This window comes from Mirounga leonina, unplaced genomic scaffold (assembly GCF_011800145.1).
Source record: "Mirounga leonina isolate KUSES-001 unplaced genomic scaffold, KU_Mleo_1.0 Mir_376, whole genome shotgun sequence".
Classification (NCBI taxonomy): domain Eukaryota; kingdom Metazoa; phylum Chordata; class Mammalia; order Carnivora; family Phocidae; genus Mirounga; species Mirounga leonina.
The window spans coordinates 5,331,248-5,350,584 of NW_023270718.1; the positions used below are offsets into that span (position 1 = coordinate 5,331,248).

Sequence of the window (19,337 nt, forward strand, 5' to 3'; positions counted from 1 at the left end):
TAAGTATTGGTCTCCCATTTATCATACAACATCAATCTTGTAAAAACTACATCCACAAAGCACAAGTCATTTATAATTGCCAGTGTTTTGTCCTTTTTTTTTTTTTTTTAAGATTTATTAATTGGTGCGCCTGGGTGGCTCAGTCGTTTTAGCAGCCCAACTTGAATTTTGCTCAGGTCATGATCTCATGGGTCATGGAATCAAACCCTGTGTCAGGTCTGAGCACAGCAGGGAGTCTGCTTGAGATTCTCTCTCCCCCTGCCCCTCCCCCGACTTGTTCTCACAAATTCTCAATCTCTCTCTAAAGTCAATAAATCCTGCTGGAAGCGGAGGAGGGGCAGAGGGAGAGGGAGAGAGACAATCTCAAGCCAACTCCCCGATGAGCTCAGAACCCGACTCGGGGATCGATCCCATGACCCATGAGATCATGACCTGAGTCTAAATCAAGAGTCAGATGCTCAACCAACTGAGCCACCAAGGCGCTGCTGTTTTGTCTTTTTTTTTTTTTTTTTTTTTAAGCAACTCACTTTTATTTCTCCAATGCGGGCAACCTGCTCTTCATATAAACAACTCTCTTGCATTAATATTTTATTGGTTTGATAGGATTAAGTTATTAACTTAAGAGCAACTGGCATAAACAGGTTTGGTAGCAGACCGCTACTTTGCAGGAAGCGTACAGCATCCCAGATGGGAGCAGAATTGCTTAGTCATACCAGCCTGCTAGCCTGGACGGCAGGTTTCACAGATGAAATGGGCAGCTGTCTTTCAAACTGGCACATGGGGTAAGCCAACTGGCTTCAGAGGGCTGTACTGTAATACGACTTAGAATTTCGGCCTACGTTTTTATTTCACATCCTGGGATGTTCTCATTTTGCTCCCGCTGGAGTGTATCCTCGCACAACTTTCTCTCTGCTTATACAATCCTGGGAATTCGTGCCCACACATGTGTCCTGATGGGAGCCGAAGGATGATGGAGAGCAGGAAGGATGTGGAAGAGATCAGTCTGGATAGAACAGCAGGGGTCCACCATGCGGGCATTAGAGGAAATTTGTGTTGAATTCTAGGGGGACTGGGAAGCCACTAGAATGTTTTGATTAGCAAAGGGAGAGACATGGCGGCAAGAGTTAGGAGAGATTGTGAAGTCTTAGACCAAGGAGAATGGTGAGAAATGAGGATTTAGGGAGATTAAAGAGGCTTCTGTCCCTGTGGTTCTGTCTCCTTCCTGCTGCCAGTGGTCGGTTGTCCTGACGTGGGTGGTTGTCAGGGGTCTGGAGGTAACTGTTGATATCTAACTTATGGTCTGGGTCCAGAGAGCACAGACTCCATTTGGTCACAATCCAAGTCAGATTTGGAACTCAGGGCTGCGCAGGTGGCTTCGTGGGTGGGGGGAAATACATCCTGGCTCAGGGCTTCTCCTGTTTCACGGGCCACCCCTCTGTCTCATTAGCTGGTTGCTCCTCAGGACTCTCACCTCTAAAGGGATGGAGTGTCCTGGACCCTATCTACACACATGCTCTTTGTGATCTCAGTGTCTCATTGATTCGAGCACGGAAGACTCCTGAAGTTCTGTCTCCAGAGTCCCCTATCCACATTGCTTAGTCGACATCTCAAAATTAACACATCACAAACGGAAGCAGGGATTTCCGCCTGCCCCCAGAGTTGGCTCCCTTTCACTAAGCAGCATCCCTGTACAGGCAGACACCTTGGCCTCATCCTTCCCTCCTCTTTCTCTCACTCTCTACACAAGTCCTTTGGGCTCCAGCTTGAAATGAATTGTGTAAACGACTACCTCCACTGTGGCCGCCCTGCCTGCGTCCATCCCATCTGTGCCTCCTGTCTGGATTATTAGCAGTCTTCTCTCTGCCCTTCTGCTTTCATTGCTCCCCTTCCATCTTATTTTCAACACGGCAGCCAGGGGAATCCTTCAAAAAAGATTTAAATATTTCAAAGGTCATTTTTCAGTAGGCAACATTTGCATATGGTGAGAATTCCAAATAGTCCAAGAGAGTAAACTGACTCTCCCTTCTACCCCGGTGGCCCCATTCCCTCAGTCTGCTGCCTTCTCTCCTCAGAGGTGACTGTGGGTCCCACCTGTTCCAATAGACTTATAGAGATACTGTGTGCACGTTTCTATGCATTCTATGAACGATCTGTTCAAAAGTAAGTGAGTCTATGTCACCCCCTTGTTGAAAACCTTCCAGTGGTTCCCCAGCAAAGTGAGATTAAAATTCAAATTCCATCCCAAGGCCACAGGACTCTGCTTGTGGACCCCAGCATCTCCCCATTTCCACTGCTCTCCTCCACTCTCAATCCGCTCCAGCTACGCGCACTTCCCTTACTCTCCTTCCACTCTCAGGATTTGTGCCCTTGCTGTTCCCTCATCTTAGGACTCTTCCAGCCCAAATAGAATGACCCAAATAAAGGTCACTTCCTTGACTCCTCATGGTCACCATGCCCTTGTCCTGTGCATTTGCACTATTTGTAACACTTATCCCAAATTGATTGTCATCTCCAGTGGATCTTGGTCTCTGTGAGGGACCCAGTCTGTTTTGGTCATCACAGTATACTCACTGCCCGCGCATACTGGAAATAGTAGTACTCATAATGATTTTTAAAAAGGTTTTATTTTAATCACCTGGTGTTCATCACAATGACTTTTTTTTTTAAGAAAAAGAAAAGTTAACATTTAAGTCGTTACCATGCTGAGTACCGATCCTACTACTTTAACTCATTTAATCCTTATAACCTCTTTACGGGTACCCGTTATCCACGATTCAGAAACAGGCAAATTTAACCAAGAAATGTTACACAACTTCTAGTAATTGAATACGCAGCCATGCAATAGGTGAGTGAATGAGTGAATCAATGAACGGCCCTGAGAGGCGGGCGGCTTAGCCGGAGGAGGTACCTAGGGCGGTGGGCGGAGCCTAGGGCGCGGGGGCCAATGGGCACGCAGCAGTGACTGGCGGCCTCTCTTGGGATCCCTGGCCCCGCCCAGGCAGCGCGGGGGCCGCTGGGACTTGTAGTCTCCGGCCCACCTAGCCACGTCACTGCCTTCAAACATTAAGTCCTCCCCTGGTGCAAGGTATGATCTGTATCCCCAAACTTCTAGGTAGGTTCCTTTACCCCCAGGCCCACTATTCTTTTGTTTTTTGTTTTTTTTTTTAAAGATTTTATTCATTTATTTGACAGAGAGAGAACAAGTAGGCAGAGAGGCAGGCAGAGGGAGAGGGAGAAGCAGGCCTCCCGCCGAGCGGGGAGCCCGATGCGGGGCTCGATCCCAGGACCCCGGGATCATGACCTGAGCCGAAGGCAGCCGCTTAACCGACTGAGCCACCCAGGCGCTCCTCCACTGTTCTTTATTCCTCCTCTTCCTGAGCTGTGTTGGTGTAGTCTCCCGGCTCCGCGGGTCCGGGACTCAGGGTAGGGTCTCTTGGTATCCTGTCCCCCAGTCCGTAGCCAACTTGGTATCGCCTTCTACGTTCATCAGTCCCCCCCGCACTCTTCGGTGTGGCCGCTCCCGCCACACCCCCCTGAAGCTGTTGCTCGCACGTCCTCTCAGTTCCTCCCCCTGTAGCTCGAGCCGCCCAGAGTATCTTCCAATGGCCGTGTTCCCCGCCCCGCACACCCTCTCCGTGTCCTGAGGCTCCCCGGCCCTATTTTGGTACAGCCCGGCCACGCCCCCTCGCGGACGCTCTTGGTACGCGCCGCGCTCCCCCGCTCGCCGCAGTGGTTTGGCCGCGGCGACCCCTCTCCGGCGGCGCGTCCCTCGCGCGTGGTACAGCCCAGCCCGTCTCCCCCGAAGCCGCGCGCCCGCGCCCCTCAGTCGGTGGAGCCCGCAGCCCCCCGTGCGGCCCGTGGCAACCCCCAGCCCACTCGGCCCGCGCCCGCCATGGTCCGTCCGCGCCGCGCTCCGCACCGCTCCGGCGCTGGGGGCCCCCTCGGGGGTCGCGGTCGCCCCCCGCGGCCCCTCACGGTACGCGCCGCCCGCTCGCGCTCCTGGCCGGCCAGCCCCCGCGGCCCGCAGCCGCCGCGGATCCGGGCCCGCTCGGCCCCTCCCATGGTGAGCCCCCCGCCTTTTTTCCAGAGCCTTCCACGGCCCCGCCCCCGCCGGCCCCTCCCCCGGGCTCGGGTCTTTGTCCACGGCCCCCTCCTCTCTGGGGTCTCCGTTTGGAGCCGGGTTCCCCTGTGGAGACCCCCCGGGTGGTAGGCGCCGGGCTCTCCCCTTTGTTGCGCGTTTGGGCTGGGGTGGCGGGGGTGGGGTACGGGGGCGGGGAGGGCTCAAATTACTGCTGACTCCGCGTCCCGATTTGAACGCGGGGTGGGGGGCGGGCGGGCGCCGTGCACGCTTGTTTTTCCAATTGGAAAGTTGGGTCTCTCTTCGGGCAGGAAATCTGGAAATGGGGGAGGGGGCTGAGGGGCCGCGGCGAGAGGGGCCCGCGTCTTTGCACTCGCGTGCTCAGGTGTTGCGCCTGGGGTGTTCTTCTCCGGGCCCGCGCGCCGGGGATTTGCACGCCCGCCCGGATGTGGGATGCACTTACGGAGTGCAACAAGCCCAAACGTAAACATCTGGCTTTGCAGGTACATTAACTACACACACTTCCCCGGACCCAAAATACGCACGCAGAAATGTTCAGGCGCACCTAGAATAGTAAAACTGCACATCCTGACGTTTCACGCTTGCCCAGATGTGCGTTTTGCCCTAGGCTGGCTCTGGGGTTCGCTTCTTTCGTACACTGCCCCGTCCTGTGCATGGCATGCAGCTGGGGCAGCCCCACACAAGCCTTAGACAGGCTTCCTCGTATCTTAAACTTAGATACCAAGTCTCTAAAGACCTCCCAAAACTTACACATACCCCTTTGCTCCACTGGCTCACCCCTCTAGTTCAGCGGTCACATGTAGTTCAGAAGCGTTTCCTGGGTCTTTAAACGTGCATCCTAAGGAAACAGGCTTCCCTGTGTAGTAAACAGTTCCCATGTCACAGGCACAGCCAAATTTTGCACACACTTGCCCAGCCGGGAGATTTCCTTTAGGATTGCCCTGAAGCCTAGTCCCTCACCGCAGTCCTCCGCTTTGATGTGCCCGCCTTGTTGTTGCAGGTAGACCCCAGCTTTTAGATAAGCGTTACTGGTCTTTACATTTTAGACCGAAACATCTTTCAGGTCCTGCATGGTCAGCTTGCCCTCCCAGACAAAGCGGTCTTTAAAACACATGTGCCTGCAGTTTACGTTGTGCTGGATCCTTAAGCGCATCCACCGGGGCCTGTAAAGGCCCTTCAGCTGTGTGCTCTAAGTACCTCTTCTCGGATGTTCTATGCCCCACCTGTGGCACCTACAAACCCAGGGCTTCAACGCCCATCCTGCATCTCAGACACAGCCTGGCCCTGAACGCCTGCCAGCACGTTCCTACAGCAAGATGCTCTGTGGTTTTCTTCCTGATACCATTGCCCAAATTCCAGAATCACCTGCCCAGATGGAGGACGTGCTGGTTCAGGTTTTTTGTTTTTTTGTTTTTTTTTACTTTTTAAGCCCTCACAAGATATAACTTTTCTTGCCTGTCCTTCTGGGACAAAAGACATCTGTGTGCTTTATAGGAAATGCAGAGGATACCCATTAGTAGTAAGATGAAAAGTAACAACTGTTACAGTTTCTTTTGCTGCTTGGAAGCATTTAGGAGTGAGGTTTTCAGGGGTTTCTTGGTGTGCCAGCTTGTTCCAAAGCCTTCCCTTGTTTGCTTTGAGATGTTTCTGGTGTTTTTTTTTTTTTTTTTTAAGATAGCTGTTAGAGTGCCCTGTGAAGAGTAGAATGTGGAGCTTTCCTTGGCTTTATTGCTGGAACGTTCTTCTGGTGTTCTGCAGACGCTCTCGAGATGTTGTGTTTGAGATCCCTCCAGGTGTTACGCTCCCTGTTCCAAAAGTCCCCCTGCCTCCCTGGATGGTTCTGTTTGCTTCGCTTTACCTTCTCCACCCCGAGGTCACCCTGGTGTGGTTGCAGCATGAGGTCTGCAAGGGCAGGAGGGCCTATGACCACCTGCAAGGGTTGGAGGGAGCTAGAGGGGGAGGGTCCAGACTTCCTCTTGAGGGCCATGCGGAGCTTTAGAAGAATTTTGAGCATGGGCGCGCTGGGGCAACCCAGTGTGCCAGGCAGCCAGTCACGGTCCGGGCTGGCCTGTGCCTTGTGGGAGCTTCGAGGAGGCCCTGGGCCCCCAGAGAGCTGGTTTCTGAGTTGGGTCGGGACAGAGGGACCAAGAATTGCTCAGGTCAGGGGCGTGAGTGGATGGCATCTCCTGAAGGGGGGTGGGATGGCATTCCAGGCCGAGAGCGCAGCTGGAGCAAGGTCTGGAGGGTGATGGGGACCAGTGTTGAAGTGACAAGTGGGATCTGGGGGGCTCGGGTTCTGGAGTAGTGGCAGGAAAAGGACGTGGAGGTCAGCCACTTGAGGTCTTAGCCCCTGGGACGGGGTGTGGATGTGGTCCCAGGAGTTTCTGAGCAGGGGACTTGAGTCCGAACGTTGGGATGTATGTTGGGAGGGGACAGCCTGCCCTTGCGGGTCCCTCAGCCTCAGTTTCCCCGCTCCCCTCTGCTACAGCAAGGTGCTCGGGTCTTTGGCGCCTTGGGTCCCATCGGGCCCTCCTCGCCTGGGCTCGCCCTCGGGGGCCTGGCTGTAGGCGAGCACCGGCTCAGCAACAAGCTGCTGGCCTGGAGTGGCGTCCTTGAGTGGCAGGAGGTGAGCTGTGGCCAGTCCCCTTGTGAGTCCCCGTGGGGGCTGGGGGCTGGCCCTGCGGGTGGGGCAGGCCAGAGCATCTCGGTTGTGTCCAGTGACCCCTCCCGCTCCCGCGACAGAAGCGCAGACCCTACTCCGACTCCACGGCGAAGCTGAAGCGGGCCCTCCCCTGCCAGGCCTACGTGAACCAGGGCGAGAACCTGTGAGTAGCGGTGGGCGCGTGGGGGGTGGGCGCGTGGGGGACGGCGGGGCCTCCCCTGACCTCTGCCCCCTGCAGGGAGACCGACCAGTGGCCCCAGAAGCTGATCATGCAGCTCATCCCGCAGCAGCTGCTGGTAAGACCCGCCTCCAGCCCCCCGCGGCCCGCTCCCCGCAGCCCCCTGCCCCCCGGCAGTGACCCAGAGGCCCCGTTGTTGCCCGCAGACCACCCTGGGCCCCCTGTTCCGCAACTCCCAGCTGGCTCAGTTCCACTTCACCAACAGAGACTGCGACTCTCTCAAGGGGCTCTGCCGCGTGATGGGCAACGGCTTCGTGAGTACAGCGGCCGGGGGGGGGGGGGGGGGGGGGGTGCCCGAGCACAGCGGGAGGCAGGGGCCCCAGGGGCACTTTCTCTCTGTGGCCTCGGTGAGTGAGGGTCTCCGGTAGAGCAGGGCCTACAGGAGCGCCCCCGCCTCCGGCTCCTGGAGCTCGGCCAGCGCTCGTTGGGGATGCGAGTGAGTAGAGGGCCCCGCTGGGTCTCCGGGGACCCAGGAGCCTGTTGGGGACGCAGCACGTGACAGGGACCTACTGACGGAAGGCGGCGGGAATACTCTGTGATGCTCTGTGCTGGGGCCCTCTCCTCCTCTGGCAAGTGGGGCTGACAGCGGGACTCAGTCCCTCGGGCTGTTAGAAGTTTGCGGAAGGTGCTCGCGGCAGCGATTCGCGCGTGTGGCAAACGTCCTGTAGCCACGGGCTGGGGCGGCTGTGGGGCTGGGCAGCCGGGAAGCGAATCTCCGCGTGGTCTCTGCGGCCCCCACGGTCTGGGCCTCCTCTGGATTCTGGTTTCAGCATAGGAGTCTGGCTGTGGAAGGGGACAGGGGCCAGCACAGGGGGGACATGCGATGAGAGCAGGTTGTCTGCCCAGGACACCACGGGACTCAGCTCTGGGGTCCCCTCTAGTCCCTGGTCCCTTTTGGGACCAGCACCTGCTTCCCTCTTCCATCCTCCTGTCTCCAGGTGCTGGGTCGGGCCATGACCTGCAGTGTCCAGGCAGGTTCCCGTCCCGTTGGGCTCTTGCCCGACGGGGCCCTCAGGCTGTAGGGAAGGCCGATGTCTGCCCGCTTCCTGTGCCACTTGGCACGTCTCACTGCTGGTCCTACTCGTAGCTCTGGGAGGACTGGCTGCACACGGGTCCAGGAAGGTGGGGGACAAGCTCCCTGAGCAAGTGGCCCCTGGGTGACAAGAGATGGCAGGCTGGTAGCCTGGGCATTCTCCGAAGTGCACGCCCCTTCGTCCCAACAGCCCTGACGGAGGGCTCTGTCAGACTCCTGGTTTCCCAAGTCCCACCGAGGAGGCACTAGGATCTCATGTGACAGATGTTTATGTGGTGCTGACTGTGGAGGTTACTGTGAGGCCATTTTACAGACGGGAAAACTGAGGCCCAGGAACATGAGGCGACTGGCGTCAGGTCACACAGCTGGGAGGAAACAGAGCTGGGTTTGCGCCCAGGGCTTCCCTGGAGGCTGTTCTGGCCCGGTTAGCAAAGGCAGGTCCTGCTCTAAGGGACGGGACTGGCATCTAGGGGGACGTGGGTGGGAGAAGGCGCCCTCACAGGATCCTCACACCTCAGAGGTGACCCCAGACTCACGCTCAGAGGCGTGTCTGGCCCCTTGACAATGCACTGGGGTCCCTGACGTCCTGTTCCCCTCCCCCAGGCGGGGTGTATGCTCTTCCCCCACATCTCCCCCTGCGAGGTGCGGGTGCTCATGCTCCTGTACTCGTCCAAGAAGAAGATCTTCATGGGCCTCATCCCCTACGACCAGAGCGGCTTCGTCAACGCCATCCGGCAGGTCATCACCACACGCAAACAGGTGGGCTGGCAGCGGGCAGGCCAGGCCTCGGGTCCCTGGGCAGCGGGCATGTCAGTGAGGCTTGGAAGAGCACAGGGCGTCATGGAGGGCGGTTCCCGCCAGGAGGGACGCCCGTGTGGAGCGGGGCAGGGACATGGCTAGGCAGGTTTGTGGGGAGCGCTGCGTGTGGCTGGAAGGCTCTGGAGGGTGATGGCGTGTCCTAGCTCACCTGACCTACGAGTTACTTGTGAATACTATCTCCCTTCCCCCTAGTGTCCCTGTTTGTGCAACAAATTGTAGGGCTGTCCGGTTCTTAAGAGGCAGACCCTGTGGGGTTGCTGCCCCAGGTTGAGCATCTGAGACTTGTTCCAGGGCATTCGGGAGCCATGGGAGGTCTGTGAACAGGTGAAGGGTAGGACCAGCATTGGAGAGTCCTCTGGGGCAGTGGACAGACTGGAGGCTGAGGAGCCAGAAAGGAGGCTGGGGCGAGGGTCTTTAAGGCGGGGCTGAGGTTTCCCAGAAGCCTCTGGGGCGCTCGCGGGCACCAGCCCCCCTTTCCTGCTTCCGCAGGCAGTGGGCCCTGGTGGTGTCGCAGGCCCAGTTCAGATCGTCAACAACAAGTTCCTGGCGTGGAGCGGTGTCATGGAGTGGCAAGAGGTGAGTCCTGGGGGGACCTGGGTGACCTTGAGACCAGCACATCCTCACTGACTGGGGTGCCTCCCCACTCCTGATGTCATCCTCTTCCTCTCCCCAAAAGCCCAGGCCTGAGCCCAACAGTCGGTCCAAGCGGTGGCTGCCCTCGCACGTCTACGTGAACCAAGGGGAGATCCTGTGAGTATGGGGCAGGGTGAGGGGGGGCAGAGGCAGAGTCCCGGTGAGACCCGGCTTCCTGACCCTCATCCCCTCATGCCCCACAGGAGGACTGAGCAGTGGCCGAGGAAGCTGTACATGCAGCTCATCCCACAGCAGCTGCTGGTGAGTGTGACGGGGGCCCTGGGCCTGCCACACCTGTGCCATGGCCACTGTAGACCTTGGGGCCACGGGCTGCTGGATGGAGACCATTCTGGATCAAGAGACGGCATGTGCAAGGGCCCTGTGGCTGGTGGCTGGCCTGTGTGACAAGTGCAGGCAGGCAGGTGTGGAGAGCAGCTTCCGGGGGGCGGGGCACCCCCCACAGGACCTGTCCGAGGTCGTAAGTAGGTGCCACCACGGTGTGGGGACCGCACGGAGGCAGGGTTTGTGCGTCATGGAGCTGCCCCGGCTTTCTCACAGACCACCCTGGTGCCGCTGTTCCGGAACTCTCGCCTGGTGCAGTTCCACTTCACCAAGGACTTGGAGACGCTGAAGAGCCTCTGCCGGATCATGGACAACGGCTTCGTGAGTGGGGCGCGGGCTGCTGGGCGGGCTGTAGGAACTAGGAGGTGAGGGACAGCGACCGTTTCTCCGCACCAGCCAGGGGAGCGCCGTGGTGGCCCCGGTGACTGCAGGTTGGCCTTGTGCTTGGACGCCTGCTGGCTCCCAGTCCACGGACTCCACTGGGGATCTGCTGTCCTGATCGCATTTTACAGATGGGGAAACCGAGGCCCAGAGGCAGGCCCAGGGTTAACTCAGAGCCTGGAGGGTCTGATGCCACGGAGCGCGGACCCGCTGCTCCCAGGTCCTGCCGCCTTCCGCTCTCCTTGGGGACGGGGCGCTGCTGTCCCTGCCGGTGTTCCGGCGAAAGCCCGAGGCTCCCGCAGGCCCCTTGCCAGGCGGGGAGGTCTGTCTGCTTCCCGCCGGAGCTCTCAGAGCGCTGAATTATGTTCCAGTGGGTCTTGGCCTCAGTTTCTCCATCTGCGAGGTGAAGCGGGTTGTCCTCCGGGGCTCGTGGAAGCGCAGCTCTCGCTGCACCAGGCCAGTGTCCGTGCCGCGGCCGGTCCGGTCCCAGCCATGCGTGCGTGTGCCTTGAGGGGAAGGCTGTGTGTTGGGCCTTAGAAGTCTGCCTTTGTGCAGGAGACCCTGCAGGCGCCCCCCCTCGGCCGGCTCTGGGCTCGGCTGCGGGCGCGCTCGGGCAGGGCTTCCGCCGGGCCCCTCCGCCGCTCCGGGGCTGCGCGTGGGGGGGCCTGTGCGTCTCGCGCGGCCACTGGGGCCGCGGCCCGCGTGCGGGAGCCCCCGCGGCTCCGGGTGGGAGCGTCCGCGGCCCCGCCAGGCGCCGACCCCCCGCTCCGCGCCCGCCAGGCCGGCTGCGTGCACTTTTCCTACAAGGCGTCGTGCGAGGTGCGGGTGCTCATGCTCCTGTACTCGTCCGAGAAGAAGATCTTCATCGGCCTCATCCCCCACGACCAGAGCAACTTCGTCAACGGCATCCGGCGTGTCATTGCCAACCAGCAGCAGGTCCTGCAGCGGAACCTGGAGCAGGAACAGCAGCAGCGGGGGGTGAGGCGGTGGGCGGGGCTCCCCTCACCCCTGCCCCCGCCCCCGGCCCATCCCCCTGCTGACGCCGCCTCCCCGCCTTCCTCCCCCACAGATGGGGGGGTAGTGGCCGCCCCCAGGCTGGGCCCCTCCAGGAGTCACAGACGAGGCCCCTGCCAAAACTGGTGAGTGGCTCGGGTTGGGGGGGAGGGCAGCTCGGACGTGTCTGGGGTTTCGGAAGGGAGAGTGAGACCCTGGCCTTGAGATGAGAGCGGAGAGGCATGCCGTTCCCGCTGGTCCCAGGAGGTGCTGGAGCTGCGGTGTCCAGGCTGGGCGGGGAGGGGGGCACCCCAGGGGGCGCTGGGAGGCCTGGTCCAGCCCCTCTCACTCTCCTCCTGCCCCCAGGTCAGATGCTTCTGAGCAGGGGCCCCTGGGGATGGCAACTCTCCAGCGAGATGGAGGACCGCGGCCGGAGAGGTCTCCAAGGACGGTCCCCACCCCTGTACGTGTCCCCAATAAAGTCTTTTAAAAGCCTGTTGGCTACCAGGCTCCTGTCCAGATGCCTTCTGGGGGGCGAGGGGGGAGGCCGAGCCCAGCCCACCCCACCCCCAGGTTTGAGTCCTCCAGCTGCGGGGGACCCGGGAAGGTGTGTTTCTCAGATGTCGGAGGGAGGCCACTGAGCTCACTGTCTCCTGGGCCAGGAGGGACCAGCACGCTTCGTGGCTGCTCAGTCCCCAGCGGGCCGTGGCTGATGGCCTGGCCGCAAACACTGCCTGGGACCCCCCCCCGCCCCCCCGGGGTCAAGTGCAGGGTGCAGTTTCTCACTCACCAACTGCGGGATCCAGCTCTCGTCCTCAAGGTCCCATCACCCATGCTCCTCGGCCGGCTGTGCAGCCGCAGGCGGTGAAGGGCCCCCCCCCTTCCCTTGGGGCCCGGCCAGGGGGCTCGTCCTCACTGGGCAGACCACCCTTGTTCCCAGCACAGTGCTGCCCAAGCTTAGAGAGAAACAGAATTTATTGGGGATGGGCGGGCGGGCGGGGGTCGGGGGGTCGGGGGTCGCTCAGCCCTCCGAGAACTGGCAGTACAGCTGCTTGAGCCGAGGCTCCAGGTTCAGCCGGAACGGGATTTGCAGGAGCGCCGAGAATCCTTCCGCCAGAGTCGGGGCCTCAAACTGCTTCCTGGCACCAGGGGGTGATGGGGGGGGATGTGAAACCGGCCCGGGGCTGCCCAGTGACCCCCCCCCCGTCCCCCCCGCAGCGCTGCTCACCTGTAGCCGTACATGACCACGTCGGACACGGGGGCGTGCGGGGAGCCCATCATCTCCCGGAACTGTAGGGGCGGGGGGGGGGGGGGGGGGGGGGGGGGGGGGGGGGCCCGGAACTGGGGGGGCGGAGGGGAGCGCGGCGGCAGGGCTAGGGGCCAGCTCACCCGGTTGTTGTGCCGGGCCTGCTCCAGGGTGGCCGTGAAGAGGAAGCAGCGGCAGGGGACCCCCGCGTCCCGGGCACACTTAATGTACCTGCGGGGGCAAGGAAGGGGCCAGGCTGGTAAGGGGCCCCGAGCCCCCGCCCCCCCCCTCCCAGGGCCACCCCCTGGGACCCCGGTACCTGGCCCGGCTCGGAGGGTCTGGGTTGGTGTTGTCGATCACGACCCGTTTCCTTTGCTTTAGAGCCGTCTCGCACATGGTCACACAGCGCTGCCACGAGCCCAGCGTGTCCTGGGGGACATGGGGGAAGACCCCTGAGGGGGGGGGGGGGGGGGGGGGCGGGGAGACAGGGATACAGCAGGACGGGGTGTGGGGAGACCCTGCAGGAGGGAGGACGGCAGAGACGCAAGGGAAGCAGAGAGTTGGGAGAAGCCCCCAATCTGGGGGGAGGGGACAGGCAGGAAGGACCACTGGAGCCCCTGCCCCAGGCTCACCCTGTTCACGTGGACGTAGCCTGCCGACACGAGGTGCTCCTGGAGGAAGGTGGACTTGCCAGCTATGGAGCGGGGGGCAGGATCAGGGGCAGCCCCAGGACCCAGAGCCGCGAGGGGGCTTCTGCAGGCGCGGGGTCAGGGTGTCTCACCCCCAGGAAATCCCACGGCGACCACCACTTCAGGGTCGGAGCTCAAGAGGGAGCTGGACTCAGGGAGGTAGAGCGGCCCCGAGGGAGAGACGGTTCTCTGGGAGGGGCGGGCACAACGAGTGTGACCCCCTCCTCCTCCCCCCGCGCCCCCCACTCCCGCCCCGAGGGCCTCACCGGGTCAAAGGTGGGGAGCACGAAGCTGGCGACGGGCCACTTCAGAAAGAACTCCTCTGGTGTGGCGAAGGGCAGGCCAAGGTTGAGCGCAAACTGGGTGGGGGTCGGAGGGACACAGGTGTCAGACAAGGTGGGGACATGGCTCCCGGTGAGGAGGGGACGGGGGCCTCACCAGACGGTCTGCACAAGAGAAGTCTTTCTTCTTCCGCCCAGGGGCCCAGTTGGCTGGGCGTCCAGCTGCATCTGGACAGAAGACACACCCCCTTGTCCAACAGTGACCCTGGGGACAAGCTGCTGGCCCTGGGGGACCCACATACTCTCCCCACCCCTGGGTCCTTACCTCCCACGAAGACACTGTCCCTGATGGAGATGGGCACACCCTCGTTGGCCTGGGGAGGGACAGGTGACAAGACCGCAGGCAGTAAGGAGCCCACTCCCGCATCTGTTCCCCCAGAACACTAACGGGTGCCCCGGGCTGCTCGGCTCCATCCGTGCCCTGCGTTAGGCCTGACCTCTGGCCTTCCGTGCCCCAGCCCATCAGCACGTCCTTTGGCTCTGCCATCGGGCCCCTTCTCACCCCCCTTCACTGCCACCACCTGGATCCTGGACTGTTCCATCCTGGCTGCCGGGCTCCTGGCTTCTGCCCTCACCCATCTGTTCCCCATGCGGCCACCAGAGGGCACCAGTTCCTACTTCCGGAGATTCCTCTCCCCCCAACACGCCTGAGCACCCTCTTTGCTCCCCCACTGGGTAAAAGGGAAGGCCTCACCTGGCCCACCTGGTCTGACACCTGGCAGCTCTCTGACCTCACGCCCCACCCTCACCCCATCAACCACTCCGGTCCAGCCACCGAGGCCGCTTCATGGTCCCGGGACACACTAGTCACAGCCCTGCCTCAGGACCTTTACACTCGCTGCTACTCCCACCTAAACCACTCTTCCCAGCTACCCACATGGCTCCCTCCCTCACCAGCTTCAGATCTCCCAGGGCACCTGGGAAAGGCCTTACCTGACCACTGTAGGTAACCCCTGCCTTCCCTTGCTTCATCCCTCCCACTATTTTACACCCCAGTCTGTGCGTCTCTTGCCTGCGCCCTCACAGGTATGTGAGCCCCCAGCCGGTCTGTCTTGTACACTAACCTTCAGTTCAAGAAGCTGTCGAGCTTCAGAACAAATGCACACACAAAAGAACGCATGAATGACTGATGTGTCACTCAACCACTCTGACCTCCAGGGTTGAGAAGCGCCGCCCTTGCGTACCAACAGAATGGGACAGGTGGAAACAGGAGGCAAAGACCAGGGGAGGAGACGGGAGGGAGAGAAAGGAGGAGGCCAAATACCAGAGATCTGCAGGGGGGAAGCTGGGCAGAGAGAGGGAAGAGGGGAGCCACGGGGAGACCGCCACTCACCTGCTCCTGCAGATGGTCCCACATGCCGATCACCGGCTTCCGGTACAAGCCGGCGTGTGTGGCCACCAGCACCTGTGGGCGGGAGTTTCACCATCCTGGGCTCCTTCCCGGAATCCTTCAAGGGCTCATGGGTCCCAGGGATGCAACCCCAACCCTCACCAACCCAAAGAGAGCTCCCGGGGTCCCCGCCCCTCCACCTCCCCCGACTCTTCTGCCTTCTCCCTGGGTCTCTGTTCCCTCCTCCCTGTCCCTCACTCTATCTCCATCCCTGCCTCTGTCTGGGTCCCCATCCCCCCACCTCCACAGCCCTCAGACTCCCTTGTAGCCACACCTGAAAGGGGAGCCCCAGCTTCTCCACCACAGCCTCCACCTTGGCCTTGAACTCCTCTGCCGGCAGCTTCCCACGCCCAATGGCCATCTGGTTGGTGAAGATCACCAGCTGGGGAGCACATGGATGTCACCTGTGCCTTCCTCCCCAGGGCCCCAGTATGCCCTGCGGCCTGGTGACCACGCACAAAAGCACACACACCTTGTAGCCCTCAGCATCCAGCTCCCGGAGCTTACGCGGAATCTCGAGGTACAAGATCCTAGGGCAGGTGGGAAAGTGGCAAGATGACCTGGGGCCCCATGGGGGGCCCCCCACTCACCCCCTTCTTCTGCCTCTTCTCACCTCCAGTCACTGGGGCCAGTGGGAAAGACCTTCCCAGAGCGTGTGGTGATGAGGGTCCCATCCAGATCAAAGCCGGCCACCTGACGTCAGCAAGAAAAGAGGAACAGCAACCCCATTACGCCTCCAATCCCTGGACTCACAGGCTGCATCACATCACCCCTGCAAGGTAGAGACGTTACCACTCGCTTGTCACCCAAGGGGAAATTGAGTCACAGAGAGCCCACACATCTTACGTAAGGGCAAGGCATGGCAAGGATGGGTCCCCGCCGGGGCACCTCAGTCGTTAAGCGTCTGCCTTCGGCTCAGGTCATGATCCCAGGGTCCTGGGATCGAGCCCCGCATCGGGCTCTCTGCTCGGCAGGAGGCCTGCTTCTCCCTCTCCCACTCCCCCTGCTTGTGTCCCCTCTCTCGCTGTGTCTCTGTCAAATAAATGAATAAAGTCTAAAAAAAAAAAAAAAAGACGGGTCCCCGCCACCTGAGTGCAAAGCCTAAAAGCTTCACTGTGCCGTCTCCTATTCCTCCTAAGCCCCTGGGTCTGGCAGTTTTAAAATGGGGTTCATATCCTACTCACGCACCTCCCCTGGCCTTCACCTCAGAAGGCTAACTGTGAAAGTAAACACAGGAGCGAAGTTGTTTGGGTGCTAACCACATGTCGGGGAGTGTGCCACATGCTTTTCACGGGTTCATCATTTTACTGGTGAGACCAGTGGGGCTTGGAGCAGGTGGAGTGATGGCATATGAGCTCGGGTCTCCGGAGCCCTGCTCCAGTGGTGGTGGTCACTGCTGGGGTTCCGGTGGGTCAGGCAGGCGCGGACATACATCGATTCCCCCAAGGCTTACAACAACGCCTGAATTTGTCATCAGGTCCACTTCTCAAAAAAGTGGAGTCTAAGAGAGGTTGAAGAACCTGCGCGGGGGGTCCCCAGTCTGTGTGGTTCCCTCGGCTTGGCCCTCACCTTGCTGCGGGGCTTCACCCCAGGTGCAGTAAACACTAGCAGCTTCTCGAACTTCTCCCAGCCGGGGGAGGACTTCCGCATCCGCTTTTTCTGCGGCTCAACATCCTCTGCCACGTCTGGAGCCACCGGAGGGGTGCTGGGCGGAGTGTCTTGCTGGGATTCAGGCGTGCAGACCTCTTCCCAGCGCAGCGTTAGTGGGTGGAGGCCGTTGACCAAATACAGTGTGTCCCCCACACTCAGAGAACCTTCTGACCCAGGAGTTAGCTCCTGCGTCCCAGCAGTTGAGGGGTTAATTCCCAGCTGCAAAGGGAGACGGAGGAGCTGGGATTGGCTGCGTCCCCCACCCATAACCTCCTCTAATTAAAGACCACCTGGGGGCACCTGGGTGGCTCAGTTGGTTAAGCGACTGCCTTCGGCTCAGGTCATGATCCTGGAGTCCCAGGATCGAGTCCCATATCGGGCTCCTTGCTCAGCAGGGAGTCTGCTTCTCCCTCTGACCCTCCCCCCTCTCATGTGCTCTCTCTCTCTCATTCTCTCTCTCAAATAAATAAATGAAATCTTAAAAAAAAAAAAAAGACCACCTGGAAGGACTTCCCTTCCCCACCTGCCAATCAGACCTGCAAGCCCCGCCTCTTCACTGTGTACCACCAATCAGGGATGTGGAGAAGTTACAGGCGTCCGGGCTCATCCAGTTTTAAATGTGGATGGATACCCGTTGCAGCGGCAGTCCCGCGGCTCTTCTCTACTGGCCACACCCTCTTCCCTCCAAACCAGGTTTTTCCAATGGGCCTGGTCCCTGCTGGGCTGCCATTCCTCCCCAACGCCACCCCCAGGCCTTGGGGAGCAACTGGTACCTGTTTCACTGCCACGGTCTTGGTCCCGGGGTCTGCGACCAGCTCCACTGAGGGTTGAGAGGGTGGAGTCAGAATGTGCATCGTTGTGCGACTGCCTTCCCCCCACTGGGGAGCATGGCCAGCTTCAGGCCACATGATGGGGACAATACAACCCATTCGGGAGGGGAAAGCAGTTTATTCCTAAACGGGACCCGCTGTCTCCTTTACAGGCAGTAGTCAGGTAAGAGGCCTCGGGGTCGCCTGGGACGCAGGCCCCCGCCTAGGGGCAGGGCGGGCATTTTTCCGTATAGAACTGGCTTCTCCTTAATGACGCGTGTGGCTAGAGGCAGGTCCTCGGCTTCGCCCGTTACCACCCAGCCCTGCTTAGCAACAGGTATTTTTCACCATAGGATCGGCTCTCGCCTTGGCAAGGGTCGTGACCTGACTCAAACCTTCACGGTGGCCTGACAACTCGTCTCGGGATCGGCCCCCTCCCCTCCCCACTAAGGGGTCTGGCTAGTTCCAGATGGGACAGAGCATTTCTCTTCCTATGCTCCCCAGCGGGCACCTACCAACTTCAGGACTAGCTACACCACGCAATCCCGCCCGGTGGCCAAGCAGCTCCCTTACTGGACTGGCTGGCTGTCCACCTTGCCCCAACACCGTGTTCCCGCTCCAGCAGCGGGCCACACCCCCTACTGCTCCGGCCCCGCCCACCTTGGTTTCTGGAGCACTTCCGGTCCGTAACCTGGGTCAAGGGTCCCCGGCCCAGGACAAGGACTTGCCCGTCCGAGGGCAGGAAGATGGGGGGCGCGCCCCCAGGGGGACTCTCCAGCCACAGGCTGCCCTGGGCCTCCACCTCGGCCATCCCGGGCACCAGCCTAAGGGGAAGTAGGTAAACAGGCTTGAGTGGCAGGTCGTCCTCAAATTGCTACAGGAAGTCCCGCCTCCTCCCCCCCAGACCAGGAATTTCCCTTCTTCCGCTGAAGGCTCCGGAAATCCCACCCCCTCGCCGGCCGCCGGCTCGCGCCGTTTCCCAGGCGACGACGCCTCGCTCAGTCCCGCGGCGAGCCCGGACCCCAACGTTCCAGGGCAAAGGCCAAGAACCTCACGCGCACCCCCGGCTCGGCCCCACGCTCACCGTGCCCAGGCGGGGCTCACTTGCCACTTGCGACCAGGGAATTCCTGCCCGAGGCTCTCTGCCCGCAACTCCGCCGGCTGCTTTCTCTGTTCCTCGGCGGACGGAAATGACTCGCCCTGTGGAAGGGGGCAGGGCCTTGGCTCCTCCCACGACAGAAGCCCCGCCCCTCTCAGACCGGGGCTCCTTCGGTCCCTCGGCTGCTCTGACCTTCATCTCTCCTGCAGCAATGGGAGGCTCCGACCAGTAGGGGGGGAGGGTGGGTCCTCTGTTCACAGATTTTCCTCGTTCCACCTTCAATTCTTAACAAATTCATTTCCTTAGTTACAGAGGGAGAAACTTCTTTTCCATTTGATGATCGTCAGTCCAAGAAATCTCCACCCCCGACAGCAGCCCTGTCCCTCAATACTGCAGTTTTCTCTTTAAAGAGGATATAATCGTTTTCACTTCATGGGGTTCCTAGAATGATTAAAGGAGTTAGTAGATGTAAATAACTTTATAAAAGTATTTGGCTGTGGAGGGGGCGCCTGGGTGGCTCAGTCGTTAAGCGTCTGCGTTTGGCTCTGGGATCCAGGCCCGCATCGAGCTCCCTGCTCCCTGGGAAGCCTGCTTCTCCCACTGCCCCCTGCTTGTGTTCCCTCTCTCTCTGTGTGTCCCTCTGTCAAATAAGTAAATAAAGTCTTAAAAAAAAAAGTATTTGGCTGGTAGCTCTCCCTGTAAGTCTTGTCTATTGCTAGCATTCCTCCGGTGGTGGTCTGATGGGAGAATAAGATTCCAGGTTTACTTGACCCAACCTTCAGCTCTTATATTAAGCGGAAAACTCCTGGCCTCAGCTGGACGTTCCTGGCTTTGCCGGGGACTATGTGGACTCAGAGCACTGATTCCTTAAAGACCATTCACATTCCAACTCATCCCCCAGAAGACTGGTGAT

General features: G+C 60.2%; 2 protein-coding genes across 2 annotated transcripts; one reads left to right on the forward strand and one right to left on the reverse strand.

Moving 5' to 3' along the window:
* The first annotated feature begins 3,695 nt into the window (after window positions 1-3,695).
* Window positions 3,696-11,695, forward strand: PTOV1 (PTOV1 extended AT-hook containing adaptor protein). Its single transcript, XM_034987056.1, has 13 exons — window positions 3,696-4,063; window positions 6,588-6,725; window positions 6,842-6,924; window positions 7,000-7,057; window positions 7,146-7,253; window positions 8,636-8,791; window positions 9,341-9,427; window positions 9,528-9,601; window positions 9,688-9,745; window positions 10,043-10,147; window positions 10,988-11,185; window positions 11,277-11,346; window positions 11,567-11,695. The coding sequence occupies exons 1-12, from the start codon at window positions 3,893-3,895 to the stop codon at window positions 11,286-11,288; spliced, it is 1,248 nt and encodes a 415-aa protein (XP_034842947.1). The 5' UTR covers window positions 3,696-3,892; the 3' UTR covers window positions 11,289-11,346; window positions 11,567-11,695.
* A 502-nt stretch (window positions 11,696-12,197) lies between these two features.
* PNKP (polynucleotide kinase 3'-phosphatase) lies at window positions 12,198-18,631 on the reverse strand. The gene is made up of 17 exons (XM_034987029.1): window positions 18,410-18,631; window positions 17,986-18,149; window positions 17,290-17,336; window positions 16,436-16,735; window positions 15,480-15,559; window positions 15,339-15,396; window positions 15,141-15,248; window positions 14,810-14,881; window positions 13,742-13,790; window positions 13,574-13,644; window positions 13,402-13,494; window positions 13,228-13,324; window positions 13,079-13,140; window positions 12,766-12,875; window positions 12,590-12,677; window positions 12,429-12,490; window positions 12,198-12,339 (listed from the first exon to the last, which is right to left on the reverse strand). Exons 2-17 carry the CDS (start codon window positions 18,134-18,136, stop codon window positions 12,222-12,224), a joined length of 1,566 nt encoding a protein of 521 aa, XP_034842920.1. The 5' UTR covers window positions 18,137-18,149; window positions 18,410-18,631; the 3' UTR covers window positions 12,198-12,221.
* Between the last annotated feature and the right edge of the window lie 706 nt (window positions 18,632-19,337).

Excerpts from the sequence above, each read along its gene's own strand:
- PNKP (XM_034987029.1), bottom strand. The coding sequence starts at position 18,136 with ATGGCCGAGGTGGAGGCCCAGGGCAGCCTGTGGCTGGAGAGTCCCCCT. Across the intron at positions 15,397-15,479 it reads ACTGGCCCCAGTGACTGGAG|GATCTTGTACCTCGAGATTC; the intron begins GTGAGAAGAGGC and ends CACCTGCCCTAG. Across the intron at positions 13,141-13,227 it reads CGCCGTGGGATTTCCTGGGG|CTGGCAAGTCCACCTTCCTC; the intron begins GTGAGACACCCT and ends CCCGCTCCATAG.
- PTOV1 (XM_034987056.1), top strand. The coding sequence starts at position 3,893 with ATGGTCCGTCCGCGCCGCGCTCCGCACCGCTCCGGCGCTGGGGGCCCC. Across the intron at positions 6,726-6,841 it reads GCGTCCTTGAGTGGCAGGAG|AAGCGCAGACCCTACTCCGA; the intron begins GTGAGCTGTGGC and ends CTCCCGCGACAG. Across the intron at positions 8,792-9,340 it reads TCATCACCACACGCAAACAG|GCAGTGGGCCCTGGTGGTGT; the intron begins GTGGGCTGGCAG and ends CTGCTTCCGCAG.